The sequence below is a fragment of the Typopeltis vanoorti genome, chromosome 7 (genome assembly GCF_054136105.1).
Source record: "Typopeltis vanoorti isolate ZY-2024b chromosome 7, IOZ_Tvanoo_1.0, whole genome shotgun sequence".
In the NCBI taxonomy this organism is placed as follows: Eukaryota; Metazoa; Arthropoda; class Arachnida; order Uropygi; family Thelyphonidae; genus Typopeltis; species Typopeltis vanoorti.
Genome location: NC_143555.1, coordinates 64,034,736 through 64,055,142, shown reverse-complemented (window position 1 = coordinate 64,055,142; position 20,407 = coordinate 64,034,736). Strand labels below are relative to the sequence as shown.

Genomic DNA, 20,407 nt, shown 5'->3' with positions numbered 1-20,407 from the left:
AGGGATCTTAAGCATTTCTGAGGCTTCCTTAAATTCTCTAGTGAAACAGTTATCAATATATGACATTTTTGTTTGTTGCCAGAGTACTTGATGGCTAGTAGAACAGCACAAAAAAAATTACCTTCCCTTGTCGAAGTAACCGAAGAAGAAAAAAAGTTATCCTCCTCCATATACAGAAAACCTACCACAATGGGAAAATTTTTAAATGCTGCTTCACACCACCAACCATTGCAAAAGAGAGGCATAATTAAAACTTAATGAGAAAGGGCATACAACATATCAAGCACATCAATTAAAAGGAATGAAGAACTGCACCACCTGAAACAGAACCTTACACTTAATGGTTATGAACCAAAGATGATTAGAAAAATTCTTAATACATCTCTTGCAACTCCCTTACTTAAAAGAGATTTCAAAAATGTCACAAAGTGACTGCATTGTTCCATGGGTACAACATAAAAGTGTCTTTTTTGTACCTTTACAAAAAATATCAAGATTCCTACATCCATCTAAAATTCTATATCGCTCAATGAAAAAAACCAGGTGTCTATGAGAGTTATTGCTCTTGTGGCATTTGTTATGTAGGCCAGACAGGGAGGTCGAGAGAGATCCGCATGTCTGAACACATAAAATACATTGAAAAATAGAAGAGAGCATAAATCAGGCCTGGCAGTCCACACAACCACTAATGGCCATCGAATACTTCGGAAACAAACAAAATGTCATATACTGGTTATAACTGTTTCACAAGAAAATTTAAGGAAGCTTCACAAATGCTTAGGATTCCTATACAATGCAATAAAAAATCATCAATAAAAATATAAAATCAAATTATGCATCAAGTATGGTCTGCTTTCATCAAAAATTTAACTGCCACAGACCCAGGATATAGCAATCATGATAACACAGAACATGATAGTAACAACTAGCAATGTTACAACACACATACAGTAAAGAATTAATAATTTGTATTCTGGTTTATCAATTATATTTAACAGTTGTGAGGTTATCAAAAACATCTATTATGTGTAATTAATTGTTAATAGGCTTTTGTTGTGTAATCTTTAAAGGTACCAGTGGCATGACTACGAACAATAAATTACACGCGGTAATTAACTTTAATGAAAATACTGATATTTCATACCGAAAATTACAGTACATCATCAGTGTGTAGAAACAAGCAAATCAAAGGAACCAGAATACAAAGTACATAAAGTTCTCATCCATTCCTCCCCAACCCTCTCATTGTTTTCGTTATGTTGATAGTGTCTTTGCTATTTGGCCTCATTCTGAAAATGAACTTCTTTCTCCTCACAACTTTCCTACAACAGATCAATTCAGTTCAACATGGAAAAAGAAAAAGCTGGTAGTTTACTATTCTTGAACATCTGCCTTACACGCACAGCCTCTGGTAATTTATCAACTAGTGTTTATCGAAAACCTATCTTTACTGAAAGATACATTCATCAAACCTCTCAAAAAGTTGGTGTTATCAAGTCTTTAATTAATAGAGCAAATAGGGTGTGTTCCTCTTCCTCAAGCTTACGACAAGAACTTATCAAAACATTAATGGAATTTAATGGTTACAACTGTAATCAAATCCATCAAAGAATTACTGAACATCAATATTATATCGAATACATGAAGCCTCAAAAGTCTGGTCTGGCACAACACAATATTGACACTAAACATAATATCCAGTGGGATAAAGCTCATCTTCTCCATAGATGCAGGTTTAAATATGAACGCCTTTTCAAAGAAAGTTGTGAAGCTCTTTTATATCGGCCAAATCTGAATTGGAATGATTCTCTCTTCCTCAAAAGTTTGGGAGATTCTTATCTCATGTAACCACCAAAAATAGTTTTTAATAATATTATTTATTAATATTAATTTCTAGCATGCAGCAACAGTTTTTAATTGGAAAACCATCAATTGCTGTATGTACTTTGTATTCCTGTTCCTTTGATTTGCTTGCGTCTACACACTGATGATGTACTGTTATTTTCAGTACGAAATATCTGTACTTTCATTTCATTAAAGTAAACTACTGTGGTTATCGTGTAATTTATTATTTATAGACAAACCACAGGTACCTTTAAAGATTAAAATTGCAGGGTTGCCCATAAGTCACAAAGGAGTTTGTGACTCAGAGCACAAGCTGACTTATTAGCCAGGAACTTTTGATACTCATTCTCCTCTGCTTTGACTGTCTCTGTAACTTACTGGACCTACCATGCAGTTCTGATTTTTCTACCCTTGTAGGAAACCTCACTACAGGCCTCTCTGGCAAGCAATGAATGCATTATTCAAAATCTGCCAACAATCTCCAAAGTTTAGTTCTTGTTTAAAAACTCTTTAATTTGTTACTTCAATAACATTTGGGTTTTGAGTGTGCAATTCATCTCTGAAAGCTGTTCAACTTTTATTCTTTTTAAAACTTTCTTACACACTTTTCTTTTCGATTTTATCTACTCAAAACTAAATGATGATCACTTCTGATTTCAAATCTTCTGTATATTATTGTGTCCTGAACCAGTGAGAAGATATCATTATTAACAATAACACAATCAATGAGAGTTTCTGATTTCTTGCAGTTTCTCTCTCTATGTGAATTTGTGCACAGTTTAATGTTAGAACATGGTGCTAGAAATAGCTAGTCCATGTCCTGAACAGAAATACAGCAGGTATTTTCCATTATTATTAGCTTTGCTCTTTTCTCCAAACATTTCTATATGTCCAGTAATCATTTCATACTCTGCTGTTTTAACCACCAAAAGGACCAACTTTTCTTTTTTCTTTGCATCAGCTGCCTACTTTAATGCTTTGAAAAATTCCTCCATTTCTTCCTTTGTATAACCCATATACTAGACTATAATAGACAACATAAGCACAAGGCTTCTTTAACCCAGCATTAGTAAAGTGGGGTGTCACAGACCCCAAAGATTTTAAATTGACTATAACTTTTTAACAACGCATGGCAGCAAGTCATGAGTCAGCATAGTCTCCCCTCCCGTAACCCACTACTCGACACCATAGACGACAGGCTGTTGCGCGCAAGCAACACCTTACCAAAAGTGTGACTATATTTACTTCCAAAATGTAAGTTGCTTTCATGTATATTCTACTAAAATATTATTGTTACTGCTGTGTCTTCTATATTTTTACATACCAACTATAAACAACTACGTTTTCGTAAATATTTAGAGGGTATTTTGAGAATAATATATTTTTTTTTTACCAGATGAGTTACAAGCAGGAATAACAGAGGTTACATCAACTTATAGATAAAACTTTGACAGGTGAGGAGCCATTTAGCAGAGATGATGATAGTGAAATGGATTTAGAATTAGTCAGTAACCATGAGTCTGATACAGAACAAGACTGTGAGGAAGAATCCACTAATATTAACAAGATATGGATTTCTATAATAGACTACATTATTTGGGTGGGTCTGTGGGACCCCACCTTACCATTTTTGTTACATTTTCCCACCTCAGCAGAGCTGGGTTAAATATGCTTTTATAAATCTTATCTGGAAGATACAGTAAGGGAAACTGTTCTGTAATTCTACCGACAGTTTTATTTTGCTTTATACAGGGATTGTGACAGAAATACTCTAACTAGAATTTGACCTTCTGATTTAAGCAATATATCCACTATAAAACTCATACTTCCATATTTGAGCATTTCTGATCAAATATCTACTCTTCACATTTTAACATTTCATGTTTCCAATGGCCTTTTCTACTTCAAGGATTGATATGTATTTCTTACTGCAGTCTTATTGAATATTTCCAACCATAGGTCTTTAACTGCTAATATTTAATAGTCTTTCAACATGATTAATCCAGACCTCCTGAATAATTTTATCATCAACTTTTATGTCATCTTGATCATCTGATTCCTTCTGCTGCTAGTACTCTTTCCCACATATCAAGGCATTTTCAATAACCTCCAGAATATTTTGCCTCACCTTTGTAATATTTGTTTTCTAGATTCTTACCATAGACTTCCCACAAATTTTGTGTATTTTTAAAATACCTTAGCTCTATAACATTTTTTTCTGTATTCTCAAGAGCATCTGCCAATTTACTTCCTAAAAACTTTCAATAAATCTTCAGTCACAGGAATGCTTCTTTAGCATCATGCATGAAAACTATAAATGTTGCATCATCACTGCCCCATATATGAAAAATGTTTTCTTCCTTTTGACAACAAGCCCTAAGGTTTGGTTCTTGTTTTGATAGTCTTTCATCTTTTCTTGAATAATATTTATATAGTTGAGCTTACAGTTCATATTCTACAGTGAACCCAAACCTAAAGATATCACTATCGATGGCAGGAGTCATAAGACTTTTCTTCTTTCTTTTTTTCTTGTGTTTTCTCTCCATGTGAATTTCTGGACATCTTTATGTGGAAACATGGGTTAGTATGACTAGTCCATGTCCCAAACAGAAATATCCAGCAGGCATTTGCTACTATTATTAACTCTGTCCTTTCCTCCAAATTTTCCCAAAAGATTTCTGTGTGTCTGGGATTCATTTCCTATCCAGTTTTTTGGATCTCCAAAAAGGAGCAGTTTTTTCCATTTTCTTTGTAAGCTGCTTTCTCTAATTACATTTTCATTAAAAGAACTTCTGTAAGACTATAGGCAGAAATCAGTTTCATTGTCTAATTGCCCATTTTGAAATTTGCCTAGATATTTGAAACTGCCTGCCAACCAAGAAGTTTTTTATGATTAGTGTTTAATACTACTGCTACTACTTCTTTTCCCTGATTATATTGTTATATTGAATGAATGTAACATCTAATATTTTATAATTTAAAAGGATCTAACCAGTTTTAGTCTTCTTGATTTCAATAATTCTGTCATGTTGTACCATCATTTTTATATTTTGGTTTAAGCCAATTAGAATACAATATGGTCGGCTAAATCCCAAATTGCCAGCCCATCCACATTTGTTTACTATCCAGGTAGATACCTAATCAGGTGTACCATGAGAAGGTGAGGATTGGACATTAGGTCAAAGCCCTGGTCAGTTCTCCACATTCCTTTAAAGGTGATGTGATGGTCTCCTCTCAGTTATACAGCTTTGACCCTTAGACAAAGACAATGAAAATAGGCAGAAGCATTGAAAAAATATCAACTGCATTTTGAATGGAGAACCTATAGAACAACTAAAACATTTCAGCTACTTATTCACGATTTTTAGTGAAGATGGTAAATTAAATATGGAAATAGACAACAGAATCAACAAAGCTGGTATGGTAGGAAGTCAAATGAATAAATTTATATGGAATAAGAGAGAAATTAGTCAAAACACTAAATTAGCTATATACAAGACAGTGTTCAAACCAATTTTAACCTATGGATCTGAGAGCTGGGTTAGAAATAAAACAGTTGATCAAAAGTATAGACTGCAGATATGGGAGTCCTGAGAAAGATTAGAGGGGGGTGAACAGGCGGAATCAGTGGCAATGTCATATTAAATATGAGGATATTAGGAAAGAACTTAATATTGTTAGCATCCAGGATGTATTAGCAGAGCTAATCTCAGGTGATATGGTCACTTAAACAGAATGGGAGAGGAAAGATTAGCAAAACAAGTTTCCTTTGCCAGGTTGGCAGGAAAGCGACCCAGAGGAAGACCAAGATATAGGTGGATTGATACAGTAAAAAGTGCCTTAGATCTGATAATATTGAAGTCTTGACAGGTAGCAGATTAATTTGGAGGAAAATTGTAGATAGGAAGTTAGTAATGGTGTAAGTTTTTCATGCAGTACTATCATATTCTGTACACCCCTTGAGGGTACATGCCAGGAATTTGATGATGATTTCAGTAACACAAATTACATCCACTATCTTATCATCCCTCCATTGGTCGTCGGCAATTTTTCCTTCCCTTGGTATCCACTCAGTGCTTAATTTTGTCCACCTTTCATTTGGTAGTCTACTAAAATGGCCAACCAATCTCAATTTACATATACTTTACAATATCTCCTACTCCACTAACCTCTCAAATTCCAGTATTTCTTATTCTATTCCTTTTGGTTATGTGGAGCATTCTTCTCTCCAAGACTCTTTGGGCCCCACACAACTTGTCTTCCTGCTGTTTAGTTGTTGCCCACGTCTCACATCCATAGATGCAATATTCATCAGATATGTATTAATGGAGCTCACCACATGACAGTAAGAATTAGACATTAGCTTAAATGATATGAGGAAGTCTCCAAGTTATCTAGCTTTGTCCCTTCGACCCTGTGTAACATATGTGATTAAATAATTAAATGGAATCATACGTGTGACAGAAAGGTGACTCAAACATTTAAAAATTTATATCTTAATAATGTATGTTTATAATTTAATGTATACCAGCCTGGTTGGCCGAGTGGTTAAAGCAATTGGTGTTGTGGGCATGGATGTTTGCGATTGTCTGTGAAAACACTAGTGGTAGTGGTGGGCAAAAGATAGTGTTGGTATAGATGATGCGGTTCGCTATAGTTGGTGGTTTGAGTGGTGGAGACAGAGAGCCATAAAGCAGGTGCCCTCGCTTGATGAGTCTTTGGACTTCCTGGAGGTGTCATGTAATAATAATTTTGTTTATGTCATTATATCTGTTCTGTACAGACTAGACTGAATTAAAAATATTTTTTTGTGCAAGCAAAATGATTTACGAAGCTCACTGTTTTTGATATATTAATTATTATTACTTTGTTTAAAATGCATGGACAACTAATTCAAAAGTTTCTTTATGAGTTGGAAGACTGACATTATGAAGAATCTTCGCAAAGTATGTCACTGATTCAAAAAGTTCAAAGACAGTGATATCACTCTCAAACACCATCCTTATTTTGAATGGCCATTCTCAACCAAGTGTGAGTTGGCACATTCTGAGTCCAGGCTAATCTAACTACAAGGATTCCAAGTGAAACCACATAATGTCATGGTTGCAGCAAGTTTTTTTTCCCACACTGGGAATAAAAATTATATGTGATAAGAAATAGTTTTCTTATTTTCATCCTTTTTTAACTAGGTGTAAGCAAACAAATGCTTGGATATGAAATATCTTTAGAATTAGGCTACTCTTATGCAGAAGCTGTTAGCTTTCCATGAAGTTGTTGTAATATCCTATAATGCATGGCACAGCACATTTGCTCTCTGTGTGTGTATAAATTCATGCATTATGGGAAGGGTCAGAACTAGACCAGTATGTGCAGCCTTGTACTAGACCTGTGCAGATATTGAGCTCTAATTCAATAGCTGAAGTCATATTTTCATATATTAGTAGGAATGAATGAGGAGTGGGAGAATCAGGTTCAATCAGTTGGCAGTTGAAGTAAATAGATGTTTGACAGCTGTTGCTTATATTCTGGTATGCTTGGCAGACATGAGGAAATAAATGATGGATGCCAGTTCTGATAGAAAAGGTATAGTAAAGAACAAAAACAGGCTATTTCTGAGATAATGATCCAAGTGAGCTAAAGTTCAATCATCAGTGAATGTACTTTTTTTTTTTTTTTTTTTTTTTTTTTTTTTTTTTTTTTTTTTTTGCAAAGCTTTTCTGGGAGCTTCTTTTCCTCACCAGTTCAAATGTGAGAGCATTATTTTAAGGTGGTTTTGGAATTGATTTTTATGGGGTTAGCAGCTGGATAGGTTTCCACACAAAATAATTTTGCGTGGAAACGAATACCCAGTTTTTTTGATCCTGTGTAAGTAAATGTCAGCCCAGAAAAAGAGATCTAGTATTGTTTAATAAACTAGGTATTATAAAGATAAGAGGATGTGAAGTAATCATCTTTTCTAGGTAGCAAAAGGAAATGGCTATGTTTTGACACCACCAAAGGTGATATCTGTCATCAACCTAGTGAAGGGTGATATAGCAATCAATGTGCAACAGAATAGTTTCAAAGAAAGTGAAAACATGGGGTGTTGAAGCACTGCAAGATTTGTCAAATGACTGGGAGGAAATAACCATTCCATCATCAGGAAAATTACACATACAGTTTGAGATTAGTGAGAGAAGATCATTTATGTACAAGAGGAGAGAGAGGGTATGTGATACAACAGTCTTGCAGCACACTTGTAGAGATTGTTGAGAAAATTGGTAGAGATGCACGCAAATATCATGGTCTCATTCATCAAATCGGTGAAGAGCTTAATGATTTATTTTGAGAGTAAGAGATTTTCAAAATTGCCAAAGTATGTATTGAATATCAAAGAGAATATTATTAATCAATAAAATCTTACTCTTCAAGCAATAACAATGTTATTAACCTATGATGATATACTGAATTAAACAATAAAACAGGACAATTCACTTACCTGAAATCGATCATTATTAATTTCCTTCAAAATTCTTTCACTAGTTGTATTAACTAACCATTTAGATAAGGCCTCCTTTCTTGCTGTTTGATATGCATAGCTATGAGAATCTTCTGGAAGGGAGAAATAACAAAAAAAAAAGTGTAAAAAAATTTCATATTAAATATAGCACAAAAGGAAGTCATATTCTAAATAGAGTGCACTGCATCTATCCCAAAGCCTATTACAGCCTTCTTATAAATCTAATTTGGAAATACAGCAGCTAATTCTATCGGTAACATTTGTGAATGTGCAGATTCTGTGGCCTGTTTGTTTTGTAAGAGATGTTAAGTTTCTGGGGGAAAACCATGTTATCTCAACAAGATAGCCAACTCACCCTTTAATCTAAAGTACTCTCAAAACCTAAGGGCAACACTGCTACCAACTGCACTAAGGAGACATTATTCTAATTTTTTTTTTTTTTTTTATGTTGAGCCCATACACCAGGGGTGGTTAACCTATAATACATTAGAACCATGTATGGGTAGTGAGCAGTGGTGAGCTATGGAAATTTTAACAAAGGGCTCGCATCGTCGAGCTAAAAATTTTTTTTTTTTTTTTAAAAAAAGAGCTGTATTTCACACAAAAACTTTTATTAATATAGCTTCTGTACAAATTCCGATCAACTTCTAAAGGCTATCATTTTTAAACAAATATTTCATGATATAAACATGACATATTTGCACACAATCAACTTTGTTAATTTATCTTACATAAGGAAAACATTTTTTAACTATCAAAATATAATAAGAATGAAATCTTTTATAATCTTTTATAAAACATTTGATTGGCTACTGGTTTTACCATACGATTGGTTACCAGAATGGTAAAGATAGTGCATGCACTTATTTTATTTTCAAACTTGGGTGCATTCATCATAGAGGAGTTGAAACAATAATTCCAAATAATCTATACACTGCTCAATAGACTAATTTTTGTTAGGTTACCATATGAGTTTGTCCCTTTCTTATTTTTTCAAAAAAAAAAAAATTTTTTTTTTGAAAAAATAAGAAAGTAAACAAGAAGAACAAGGGGGCTCGCAAATTTCAGAAAAATTTAACAAAGGGCTCGAGCGAGTCCCTTATAGCTCACCACTGGTAGTGAGTTGGAAAAGGAGAAACTTGTTTAAAATATCTGTATATTGTATTCCTTGGGAAACACATCAAGGGGAAGACTGTTCCACAAGACAGCAGTAGCAGAGATGAAAGAGGAGGAAAAGAAACTTGCTCTATGGGTTTCAAGGTGTACTTGTGAAGGGATGTTGGGCAGCAGCTGCACGTGTTCCAACGGACTTATTACAGAGTGGGAAAATTATTGATGCTATTTCAGATGAACATTTGTCATGGAAATATTTATATAATACACAAACTGCAGAAACCAAACGTCTGTGCAAAAGCGGGAGGAGTGAGTTGGTAAGAGATGGATTATTAATTAATCTAATTACTCTCCTGTGTACGGAGTCAAGCATTTGGAGGGAGAGCTTAGGACCCCCCCCACACACACACACACTCCAAATGTGAGAGCAGTATTGATAGCAGAGGAGATTTGTGATTTCTATAAGGTTAACAGCTGTTCAGAGGAGACGCACCATCTTGAATGAAAGAGAAATCCTAGTTTTTAGAAGCTGAAGATGCAATGGTTGTGATGTGTTTATGCCAGGAGAGGCTTGATGTCAGAGTGATTCAAAGAAGAGAAATCTCATCTTGTTTGGAAATTTAATTGTTGTCAAAAATAATACTGAGATAATATAGTTCTCTTTTGTGAGAAATAACACAGAACTGGGTTTTGACAGCATTGAAATTGATGAGGTTATCTGAACCCCATTGGAGGATGGTTTGGAGATTAGAATTGAGGAAAGTGGTGGCTGATGTTCTGTAGGTTGAGTTGTGTATAGTAAAGTTTATCAAATGAAAGGGAGGAATGCAACGTGTTGTCATCTGCAAAACTGTGCATTAGGTTGGAGGTCAACTGAAGTAGGTCATTGATATATAGAAGTAATCGGCTTCTTAGTATCTGCTGTTAAGATTTCTGTTTACTGATTAATTTGAATGAAAAACACAATAAGAATCAAATGTGGGAACACAAGTTTAGAGTAGCTTATTCACAGGCACCGCCTATGTACTTATGTTATGAAACTTGCACTAGGGTGTGCAAAGAAATAATAATGACCCCACCTCCATCTTTCTTCAATTGCTAAGCTACAGTGTACTGGCTATCATCTTGATAGCAAGGAAAGTGGCTTTCCCATGGTCCCTTAGCTGGGTCTATTCTCTCTCTCTCTCTCTCTCTTTGAAAGCCATGACAAAAGGCTCGAGCGAGTCCCTTATAGCTCACCACTGGTAGTGAGTTGGAAAAGGAGAAACTTGTTTAAAATATCTGTATATTGTATTCCTTGGGAAACACATCAAGGGGAAGACTGTTCCACAAGACAGCAGTAGCAGAGATGAAAGAGGAGGAAAAGAAACTTGCTCTATGGGTTTCAAGGTGTACTTGTGAAGGGATGTTGGGCAGCAGCTGCACGTGTTCCAACGGACTTATTACTGAGTGGGAAAATTATTGATGCTATTTCAGATGAACATTTGTCATGGAAATATTTATATAATACACAAACTGCAGAAACCAAACGTCTGTGCAAAAGCGGGAGGAGTGAGTTGGTAAGAGATGGATTATTAATTAATCTAATTACTCTCCTGTGTACGGAGTCAAGCATTTGGAGGGAGAGCTTAGAACCCCCCCCCCCACACACACACACTCCAAATGTGAGAGCAGTATTGATAGCAGAGGAGATTTGTGATTTCTATAAGGTTAACAGCTGTTCAGAGGAGACGTACCATCTTGAATGAAAGAGAAATCCTAGTTTTTAGAAGCTGTTTCAAACAATTTCCTAACTTATTTAATATATATATCAAAGGTGCTAATCCAATAAGAAGCAAAACAGTAATAAACAAAATAATAGAGCAAGTAAATACATTCAAATATTTAGGTTGCACAATATCATATGAAAATGAAGCTGATATACGAGTAGAACCAAAAATATCAAACTTTTTAAAAGTAACAGGCATTATAAATAAAATTTTTAAACCCAATTATGTACAAAAACACACACGAAGAATCTACAACACAGTAGCTAAACCAACCGTACTTTATGGCAGTGAGATATGGAGAATAAAAAAAGCAGATGAAAGAAGAGTTCAATCATCTGAAATGAAATTTCTATGCAGAACTGAAGGAGTCACAATAATGGACAAAATCAAAAGCAGCGAAATCAGAAAAAAACTTGGAATTACAACCTTCCTAAATGAAACAGTTATTTGCTATAGAGAAAAATGGAAAGAACACATACTAAGAATGAATAGAAGCAGAATACCTAAACCAATTCTAAATTACCACCCAAAAGGTACTCGATACAGACCCTTAAAAAGATGTAATTGAGTCAGAACAGGCCACTTGGCCTATAAACCTGGAAAGGAAGAATAAGCAGTGTATTAGCATCTAAAAGTTTAATATCCTTGCTATTTTAATATTAGCAGTGTATTATAAATCCTTCAGTTTAATTGCTAATTTGCAACTTATGTATAAGCTTTGCATTGTTCTGTATAAGATTCTATTCAGCAATTCTCTCACCTCCAGATTCTCAGACAACAAAACTCTAAATAGAGATCATGTCATATTCCGATTATTTCTTGATCATTTGGTGTAAGGTAATATATTTGGTCTTAGAAACTCCAATATGAGATAAACCCAGCTTGTGCTTCACTAGTAATTTTCTATAATTTTCGATTTGGATTTGTTTATCTTTTTATTACATGGGTATTGTGTGAAAGAGCTCTACATCACTGATATGTAACGAAAACTTCCAATTAAGCCTTCAGAATCATGTGATTCATCACAAATGTAAAACATTTCTATTTCTTATTTCAGCATCTTTGAATGTATATCATATTCCAGCTGCCTTTCCACCCTCTTCTGATACTTATCCACCACCCACAATGAAATGTGGTCACTACTGCATTCATCAGAGATGATTTTTAAGTATTATGTCACTGCTCACTTCATTCATTGAGCAGTTTTTCAAATGTAATTACTTTAGACATCCAGATATACATATCAACAATTTTTGTCACTTTCTCATCTGATTCGTTTTACAGTATTAATCTAAAAAATGTTACAGCCTTAATCATATTTATCTTCTTATATTCTCAAATCTTTGTGACTTCTGTTTGGTTACTTTTTCACATGGCTCATTCTTACATTTTTCTCTTATTCTCTAAGGGTAAATCTTAACTTGGCTGGTAAAAGCTTTCCATATGAATTATTCTTTTTTAAAGGACTGCCTTTGAGTCCATAATTTCCAATTTTTCTATTCTTATAGGACCATAGGTCCCCAAACTTTTTTGGGCCACCGTCCCCTTTGCAAGACATAAATTTTGTAACACCCCCCAACTGATCATGTAATACATGCATAAGATGAATTAAAATGCAATATTTAAATTTTAAATGATTATCTAATTGCAAAATCACGAAAATAATTAATTTTTAAATATATATTATTAATTTCTTCTATAAAGAGCCACCGACCCCTAGACCGCCTGAATGCCCCCAAATGCTTCTGATCCCACTATAGCTGATCCCAATATAGATGAATTAAAAGTTATCAGCAATACCTTCCTAAAAATGATTACAGCCAAAATACAATCAATAAAATTCTGTACAACATCTTGTTTAAAAACAAAAATAAACTAGACTACAATAAAACTGTAACCATTTCATACATTAACCTCCCTACTGGCCAATGTGGATGAAATAGTGACACCAAATTGCACTTCTTATCCATGTTATTCAATGGGTTTTAGAGCTTTGTATATCCAGATTTAGCTCGACGTCTATAGACGTCGTGGCCGGTTGGGGGGGGGGGGGTTAAAGGAATATCAGACAAAATAAACAGAATACTACAAAAATACAACCTTAAAGCCACCTTTAAACCACTCCCTCTGCTGGCCTGCCTTGAAATATACCATATTCATTGCACCTGTAATTTGCCCTATATAGGGGAAAAGGATGCACAATTCCTATTTAAAAAAAAAGGAACATAAACGACACATTAAATATAATAATAATGGTCAAGTTGGTCCTTCTGATCATACCCTGAACACTTTACATAGAACTGACTGGAAAAGCACCTGTTGTTTATATCACACCAAAACATGGTATGAATGTAAATTTAAGGAGGCCTGTGAGATTCTTATCAACCACCGTAATCTTAACAGTAATGATGGTCTAAAAATCCCAAGAATATGGAAGGCACATATTCTACCCACTTAACCCTTTCTCCCTAAGATACTCCAGATGATGACCTTAATATGAAGGTCAAAATGTCGGAAAATAAAAATAATTATTTATAACATGGTTGTAGAGTCCATAATTTGTGTAAAACGAAGACCATCCCTGTCAAAAGGCTGGAACTATTAAAACATTAGTACATCATGCTCATTCTTTATGTTCTTCAGCCGAACTGTTACAGAAAGAATTACAACACATTAATTTCACCTTTTTATCTAATGGTTTAAAGGATTCTTTCATCAAAAGAACTTTTAACAGTTATGGTATCGCTACCTAATCGAATACAGAAAAAATAACTCACATTACCATCCCGTATGTGCAAGGCATTAGTGAACGCATAGCAAAAGTTTTAAACCACTGAATATTTTTGTTGCCTTTCACACTATCACCAAAATCTCCACTTTTCTCACTTCCTGCCAAAGACAAGCTTCCACTTCTCAATTATCCAGGCATCTACCAATTCCTTGCTCTTGTGGGTTATCTTATTTCAGACAAACAGGAAGATCTGCTTTCATTAGGCTAGAAGAACACAAGTTTTATATTAAATGCCATGAGCCTGAACACTCTGGATTTGCAGAGCATGCTATCAACACTAAAAATTATAATCCTTTTCAACATGCCAACATTATTGAAACTGCATGGTATATTTCCATTGTCAAGATAATCAGTGTTTTCTTTCAGAGATTTTGCCATTCATTCTGTACCGTTTTGTTCTTGTTTCTAAACTCTTTCAGTTTGGCCTTCAATAATATTTGTATATTTGAGTTTACATCCAAAAGTTGAAAGACTGTGATTCAAACCAGTAAAAAAAAAAAAACCTTTCTTTTCAAAGCGATACACATTTTTGTGCTGCTCAAAACAACATGATCACTTCCTATTTCAAATCATCCATATATTCCAGTATTTTGGATGAAAATGAAGATATCACTATCAACAGTGATCTAATGGTAAGTATTTTATTTCCTTCATTGAGAAAAAGTCATGATCAGCTCTATCTTCTTCTGGTGCTTTTGAATTTCTATGTACTCTTGTAGCCTGTCTCATCACACTTAAACAGTGGTTGTAGTTTCCATAATTTACCAAAATGAACTTTGTGCTCTGGTTTTGATTAATGTGGTTTTTGAACAAAGATATCTACACAACCCACAGTTTTCTTAAAATAGTGTTAATTTATTTATATGTGTGCACACATAGAGACACATACACACAGATGTGTGTGTGTGTGTGTGCATATATATATATAAACTTGATAACTCAATTTTAATATTTGTTAACTGTTTGTCTTTGTCATTATAAATTAAAGATACCAAGAAATTATATAGTTGGTTTAATCCTTTATCCAAGTGTAAGTAAACAGTTGCTGGAACAAGGCAACAGTTTTTCATAAAAAGTAATTTCCTCGTAGAATGGCTATATAAAGAAACATGTGAAACTTGCTTCACTATCCTAACTTAAATAGATCTACGACTATTTCCAATAGGCGGCGCCTGTGAATAAGTTTCGTTAAACTTGTGCTCCCGAATTCTATCGTAACTGTAAGTATCTTTTTTGTGCAAAATAACCAGTAAATGGAATACAGAGGGTACTAAGGAGCCAGTTACTTCTACACAACTCGTAAGTACCCATAGTCCTTCATATCAGTTATTTTTCAATTAAAAAAAAACAGCCACGTGAAGGAACTCGATATGGCTACCATGCAAAGTAAAGATGGCGGCAACAAAGGCTAACAATGAAAGATAACTTCTAATCATCTTGTCAGCATAGCACAGCCGATAGCCAACAAACCGAATGACAATACAAAGTGCAGCAGTTGCAAAACCGAAGTTACCGAAAGGAAAAAAGGTATATGTGCGATTTCTGTTGCAACTGGCTACATACTTCCTGTGTGAAAATAGATGAATTCGCGCTCAAGTTTTTTATGGAACTGAACCAGCCTTTTTTCTGTTCGATGTGCCTTCCTTCTGTTAAACACCTGCTGAATCTAGGCAAATGAGTTGAAAATCTTGAACAACACCTTAATAACATGATCGATACTTTCTCATCCAAAATTCAAAAGTTGGAAACAAAGCTTGAGATACTCGACGCCCAGCGGCCGATCGCAAGTGCATCTGTACCCACTAACGAACTCCATGATTTAATCGCATCAACGGTACAAGTGTCGCTCGAGGCCGAAAACAGGAAACTCAACACCATTCTTCTGAACTTTCTGGAGGAAAACGGCAAATCTTTAAAAGAAGAAGTTAGCAAACTAGCAGGTGAATGCAACTTCGATCCCAGGTATATCATCAAATGTCATTGCTTCGGTCCCATAAACAAAAGAAAGGACAGAACAAACTTTCCACGTCTCGTGAAAGTGATCTGTGATACACCGACAAATACTTCCAAATTAATAACGGCGATAAATAGCAAGCTAAAGGACAGTTGTCCCCAATCGCGTGTACATGCTCGACCTAACTTAACCTTTGAACAAAGGTGCCAACTCCGAAGACAGCTAGAAGAAAAATGCCAAAATGGAGACAACAGCTGGACCATAGACTAGAAACAAACCAAACTAGTGCAAAAACCAAGTGATGCCACTAGTAGCCACCAAGGCGACCAGTATGCAGGCACTGCATAGGAAATGTGCAAGACCCTTGCAGTCAAAGCCATGCCCCACAGTATCCGCTACACCAACATCCGTGGTCTGAACTCCAACCTTAATAGCGTTCACTATCATCTACAGTCAACCAAACCCCCACCTACTCTTCTTAACAGAAACCTTCCCCCTGTTGGATTGTGATAGAGTGGAATTTTAGGAACTCCTATCTTATCACAATCTAACATGCATTTCCAAACAAAAAAGGAATATAAATACAGATGACTGCCTCTGAGTATAAAATTATTGCTATGTAAATATATCAAGTAAATTTTACTATGAGAAATTAAATAAATGTGTATTTAGTACCACTCACAAATGAGTTAAAATCAATAATGGAAGTGTAAACCTTTAGCAGAGTCTTATAAAGTAATATGTATTAATAGATATAGAGTGTTAACATTCTATATCTATTAATACATATTAATATGTCAGCATGGGGGGAGTGAAGTCCAAAGGTCACGGAGCAATGACGTGAGGGAGCAACTCTCCCCAAGCAAACAGCGTGACATCAGCGCACGTGCAATAGCGGAGAATGCTGGACGTCGTGATGTAAGACCACATGAGTGTGTTGGCTGAACATCGTGAAATGCGAGAAACGTCGAGAAAAAAGAGGGGAATATAAGGGTCATGCACCCCTGAAAAAAGGCTTTTTGTTCCTAGATCTCCTAGTGTTCGTCTCGTGGTGGTGAAGGGTGGCAGTACCTCCATACTGGAGGATTCCGATAAAGGCAGCAGCGGAACTCGCTGATCGTATCTCTGCGGAAGAAATAAGCCCGGCAGTCCATGGAAAGCCAGATTGAAGCACATGGACATTTCATTTAAGGAGAGGCAGATTCCGGTAGACCACTGATGTGATACAGAACCAAAGGGCAGATAAGTAGACTTTATTTGTATTTCACTGAATGTGAATGAGAGATTTGTGCCATGTTGATAAAGCAGAAAAAGGGAACATTAATGATATTGATTAAGACTGTGTTGCTATTGTTTTAGAGAGGGTTGCCTTAAATCTTACTGTCTACCACTGTGATAAAGTTCCTTAATATGTTATAAGAAGTTACGAATATGTCTAGATGGAGGAATTGCTAATTTATAAAGGGATTGTAAAAGATATAAATGCTATGTTGTGTGGTTTGACAGAACTACTGAGAAACAGAAAAATTGTGATAATCATGCATGATTAAGGTATAAATAAGATTCTTACTTTAGAGAATGACAGCATAATCAGTTATATGTATATTTGTAGTATTGTAATATTTTAACTCTATTCTGACTGTCAGGAACTTCCTTAAGATGAGAATTAAGCTAATAGTATTGAATGTACATATTTTTGATATATAATAAACTTTGCTTTTGTATCTAACTAAGACTATCTGTGATTTCTGGAATCCAATGCACCTCTTATAAAAATAATACGAACCTATGCGAGAGACTACAGAAAAGTAAAGTTTGGCCACATCTGCAAAGTTGCTAGGTATCATTTAAGTACTGTCCTGAGATCACCTCTTGATTGATAATACTGTTAATCTAATAGTGCTAAGTGGCGCAGCAAAATATAAATTTTCTTGGTGTTTTATGAGAGGTAGATCTCAGACACTCTGATACCCTGGTGTTGCCTCGATCTCGAGGAAATTCCATTGTCCCTCAGAGGTACCACGTGATACCCGTATGGAATTTTAATGAGGAACTGACCCAAAGACTAAAGAATAGTTATATGAGTAGAAAGTCAACACAACACCCCGGCACCATCCATCTCAACCATCCAAACTATTCACTATTTAACTCCTTTTGACCCAAAGGTGGCATGTGCACATATATCCGCTCTGACATACCCTGCTAGAGAGCACCTAACCTAGAATCGCCCAACTTTGACCTTTTTTGGCTAAAAATATCCCTCCCCCACTCAGTAAAATTAATCTGCTGTCTCCATCGCCCTCCCAATACCACCAACCACTCCGAGCTCTTTAATTTCCCCTCCTCAAAAGTAGATTTCCCCCAGTCCCACTATCCTAATAGTGAAATCATCCTCCTAGGTGATTTTAATGTCCATAACACCAACTGGCTTTCCTCTTCCAGTTGTACAGATCCTGCAGGCAGAGAAGCCGAAATATTTGCCGTCACCAACGACCTTACACAAATAGTTCACAAGCCGACCAGAATACCAGATAACCCAAATTGCTACCCAAATACCCTAGATCTCTTCCTTGCCAATGACCCTTCCAAATATACCGTGAATGTAGTGAGCCCCCTGGGTAATTCTGACCACAACCTAGTGCTCATCTCCAGCCCCATGCAACAACACTTACACAGACACACCTGCACAGGAGTAGTCTGGAATTATAACAGTGCCAAATGGGACAGCCTCCGAGACTACCATGCTTCATTCCCATGGTTGGACTATTGTTTGCAGTCTTCCAATCCAAACATATGCACCAAACACATCACCAAAGTAATCGTCACCGACATGATAACATACATTCTCCACACCACACTGAATTGCCGTCCCATATTCAAACCATGGTTCTCCAAAAGACGTGCCAAGGCTGCACTACAGAAAAACCAGGCATACCACAACTAGCTCAAATTAAGAACTCCATCCTCCTTCAGTGCCTACACCGAAGCCCGAAACAGATGCAAAAAATTTATCAATGATTCCAAAACAGAATTTCAATGGGCAAAAAGCAGGAAACTTGCAGCCTGTCCTAGTGGCAGCCATGCCTTTTGGTCTCTTGTCGCAACTTTGGCCCTACACTACTCCCACCCCTATCATACCCAGATGGCTCAATTGCAACATCACCCACAGAAAAAGCTAATCTCCTGGCTCCATACTTTGTCTGCAATGCACACATAACCGACAATGGCAAATGTCCCCCAGTCATTCCAACTGCCCAACATACAATGTCCCCTGTATCCTTTTGCCAGAAAGAGATCATAAACCTGTTGTCAAAATTAGACACAAAAAAAGCCCCTGGCCCTGATGGCATTCCTCCAATTGTCATGAAGGTATGTGCAGCAGAACTGACTCCTATCCTATGCCATCTGTATACACACTATCTTACTCCACTGATATTTATCCCACCGCCTGGAAATTGGCCTGACCCATTCCCAAAAAGGGAGACAAATCGCTGCCATCTAACTACCACCCTATCTCACTCACCTCGATCCTATCTAAAGTGATGGAGAAAACCATCAATTCTCAACTACTACTCTACCTTGAAGGTACCCAGCTATTAAGCGACCACCAGTACGGATTCCGCTGATGCCAATCAACAGGTGACCTTCTCTCATATATCACCCATCTCTGGACATATACCATGGAAAAATTTGGCGAATTCCAAGTAGTTGCGCTCGATATCTCTAAAGCCTTTGACCAGGTCTAGCACAAAGGCTTACTAAGCAAACTTCCATCATTTGGACTATCTCAGGACTTCTGCAGATGGATTGCCAGCTTCCTGTCTGGACACACACTATGTGTAATGGTAGATGGCTCCCTATCCAACTAATGCTGGGGTCCCACAAGGTTCAGTTCTCTCACCGACCCTCTTCCTTCTATACATCAATGACCTACTTCAGTTGACCTTCAAACCAATACACAGTTTTGCAGATGACAGCAAATTGCACTCCTCCCTCTCATCATTTGATAAACCTTACCTTGCACAACTCACTTCAACCCACAGAATATCAACCACAACTTCCCTTAACGCAGACCTCCAAAACATCCTCAACTTCAACACTAGTTAAATCCAGTTCTGTGTTATTTCCCACAAAAAAGAACCATTTTTCCTACAGTATTATTTTTGATAACACTCAAATCCCCAGACAAGACGAAATTTCTCTTCTCGGAATTACCATGACATCAGGTCTCTCCTGGCATAAACACATCACAACCATTGCATCCTCAGCTTCCAAAAAACTAGGCTTTCTCTTTCGCTCAAGACGTTACTTCACTTCAAAACAGCTGTTAACCTTATACAAATCGCAAATCCGCCCAGCTATCGAATACTGTTCTCACATTTGGAGTGGGGCTCCTAAAAGTTTCCTCAAAATGCTTGACTTAATACAGAGAAGAG

General features: G+C 36.1%; 1 protein-coding gene across 2 annotated transcripts in view; it reads right to left on the bottom strand.

Annotated features, from left to right (window-relative positions):
- Positions 1-20,407, bottom strand: part of Nup98-96 (nuclear pore complex protein Nup98-96) — a 610,292-nt gene that overhangs the window by 140,206 nt on the left and 449,679 nt on the right. For both annotated transcript variants that reach the window (XM_090395312.1, XM_090395313.1), the window contains one exon: positions 8,324-8,436. In XM_090395312.1, the coding sequence (XP_090251438.1) occupies positions 8,324-8,436 (113 nt within the window). The remainder of the gene's footprint in view (positions 1-8,323; positions 8,437-20,407) is intronic.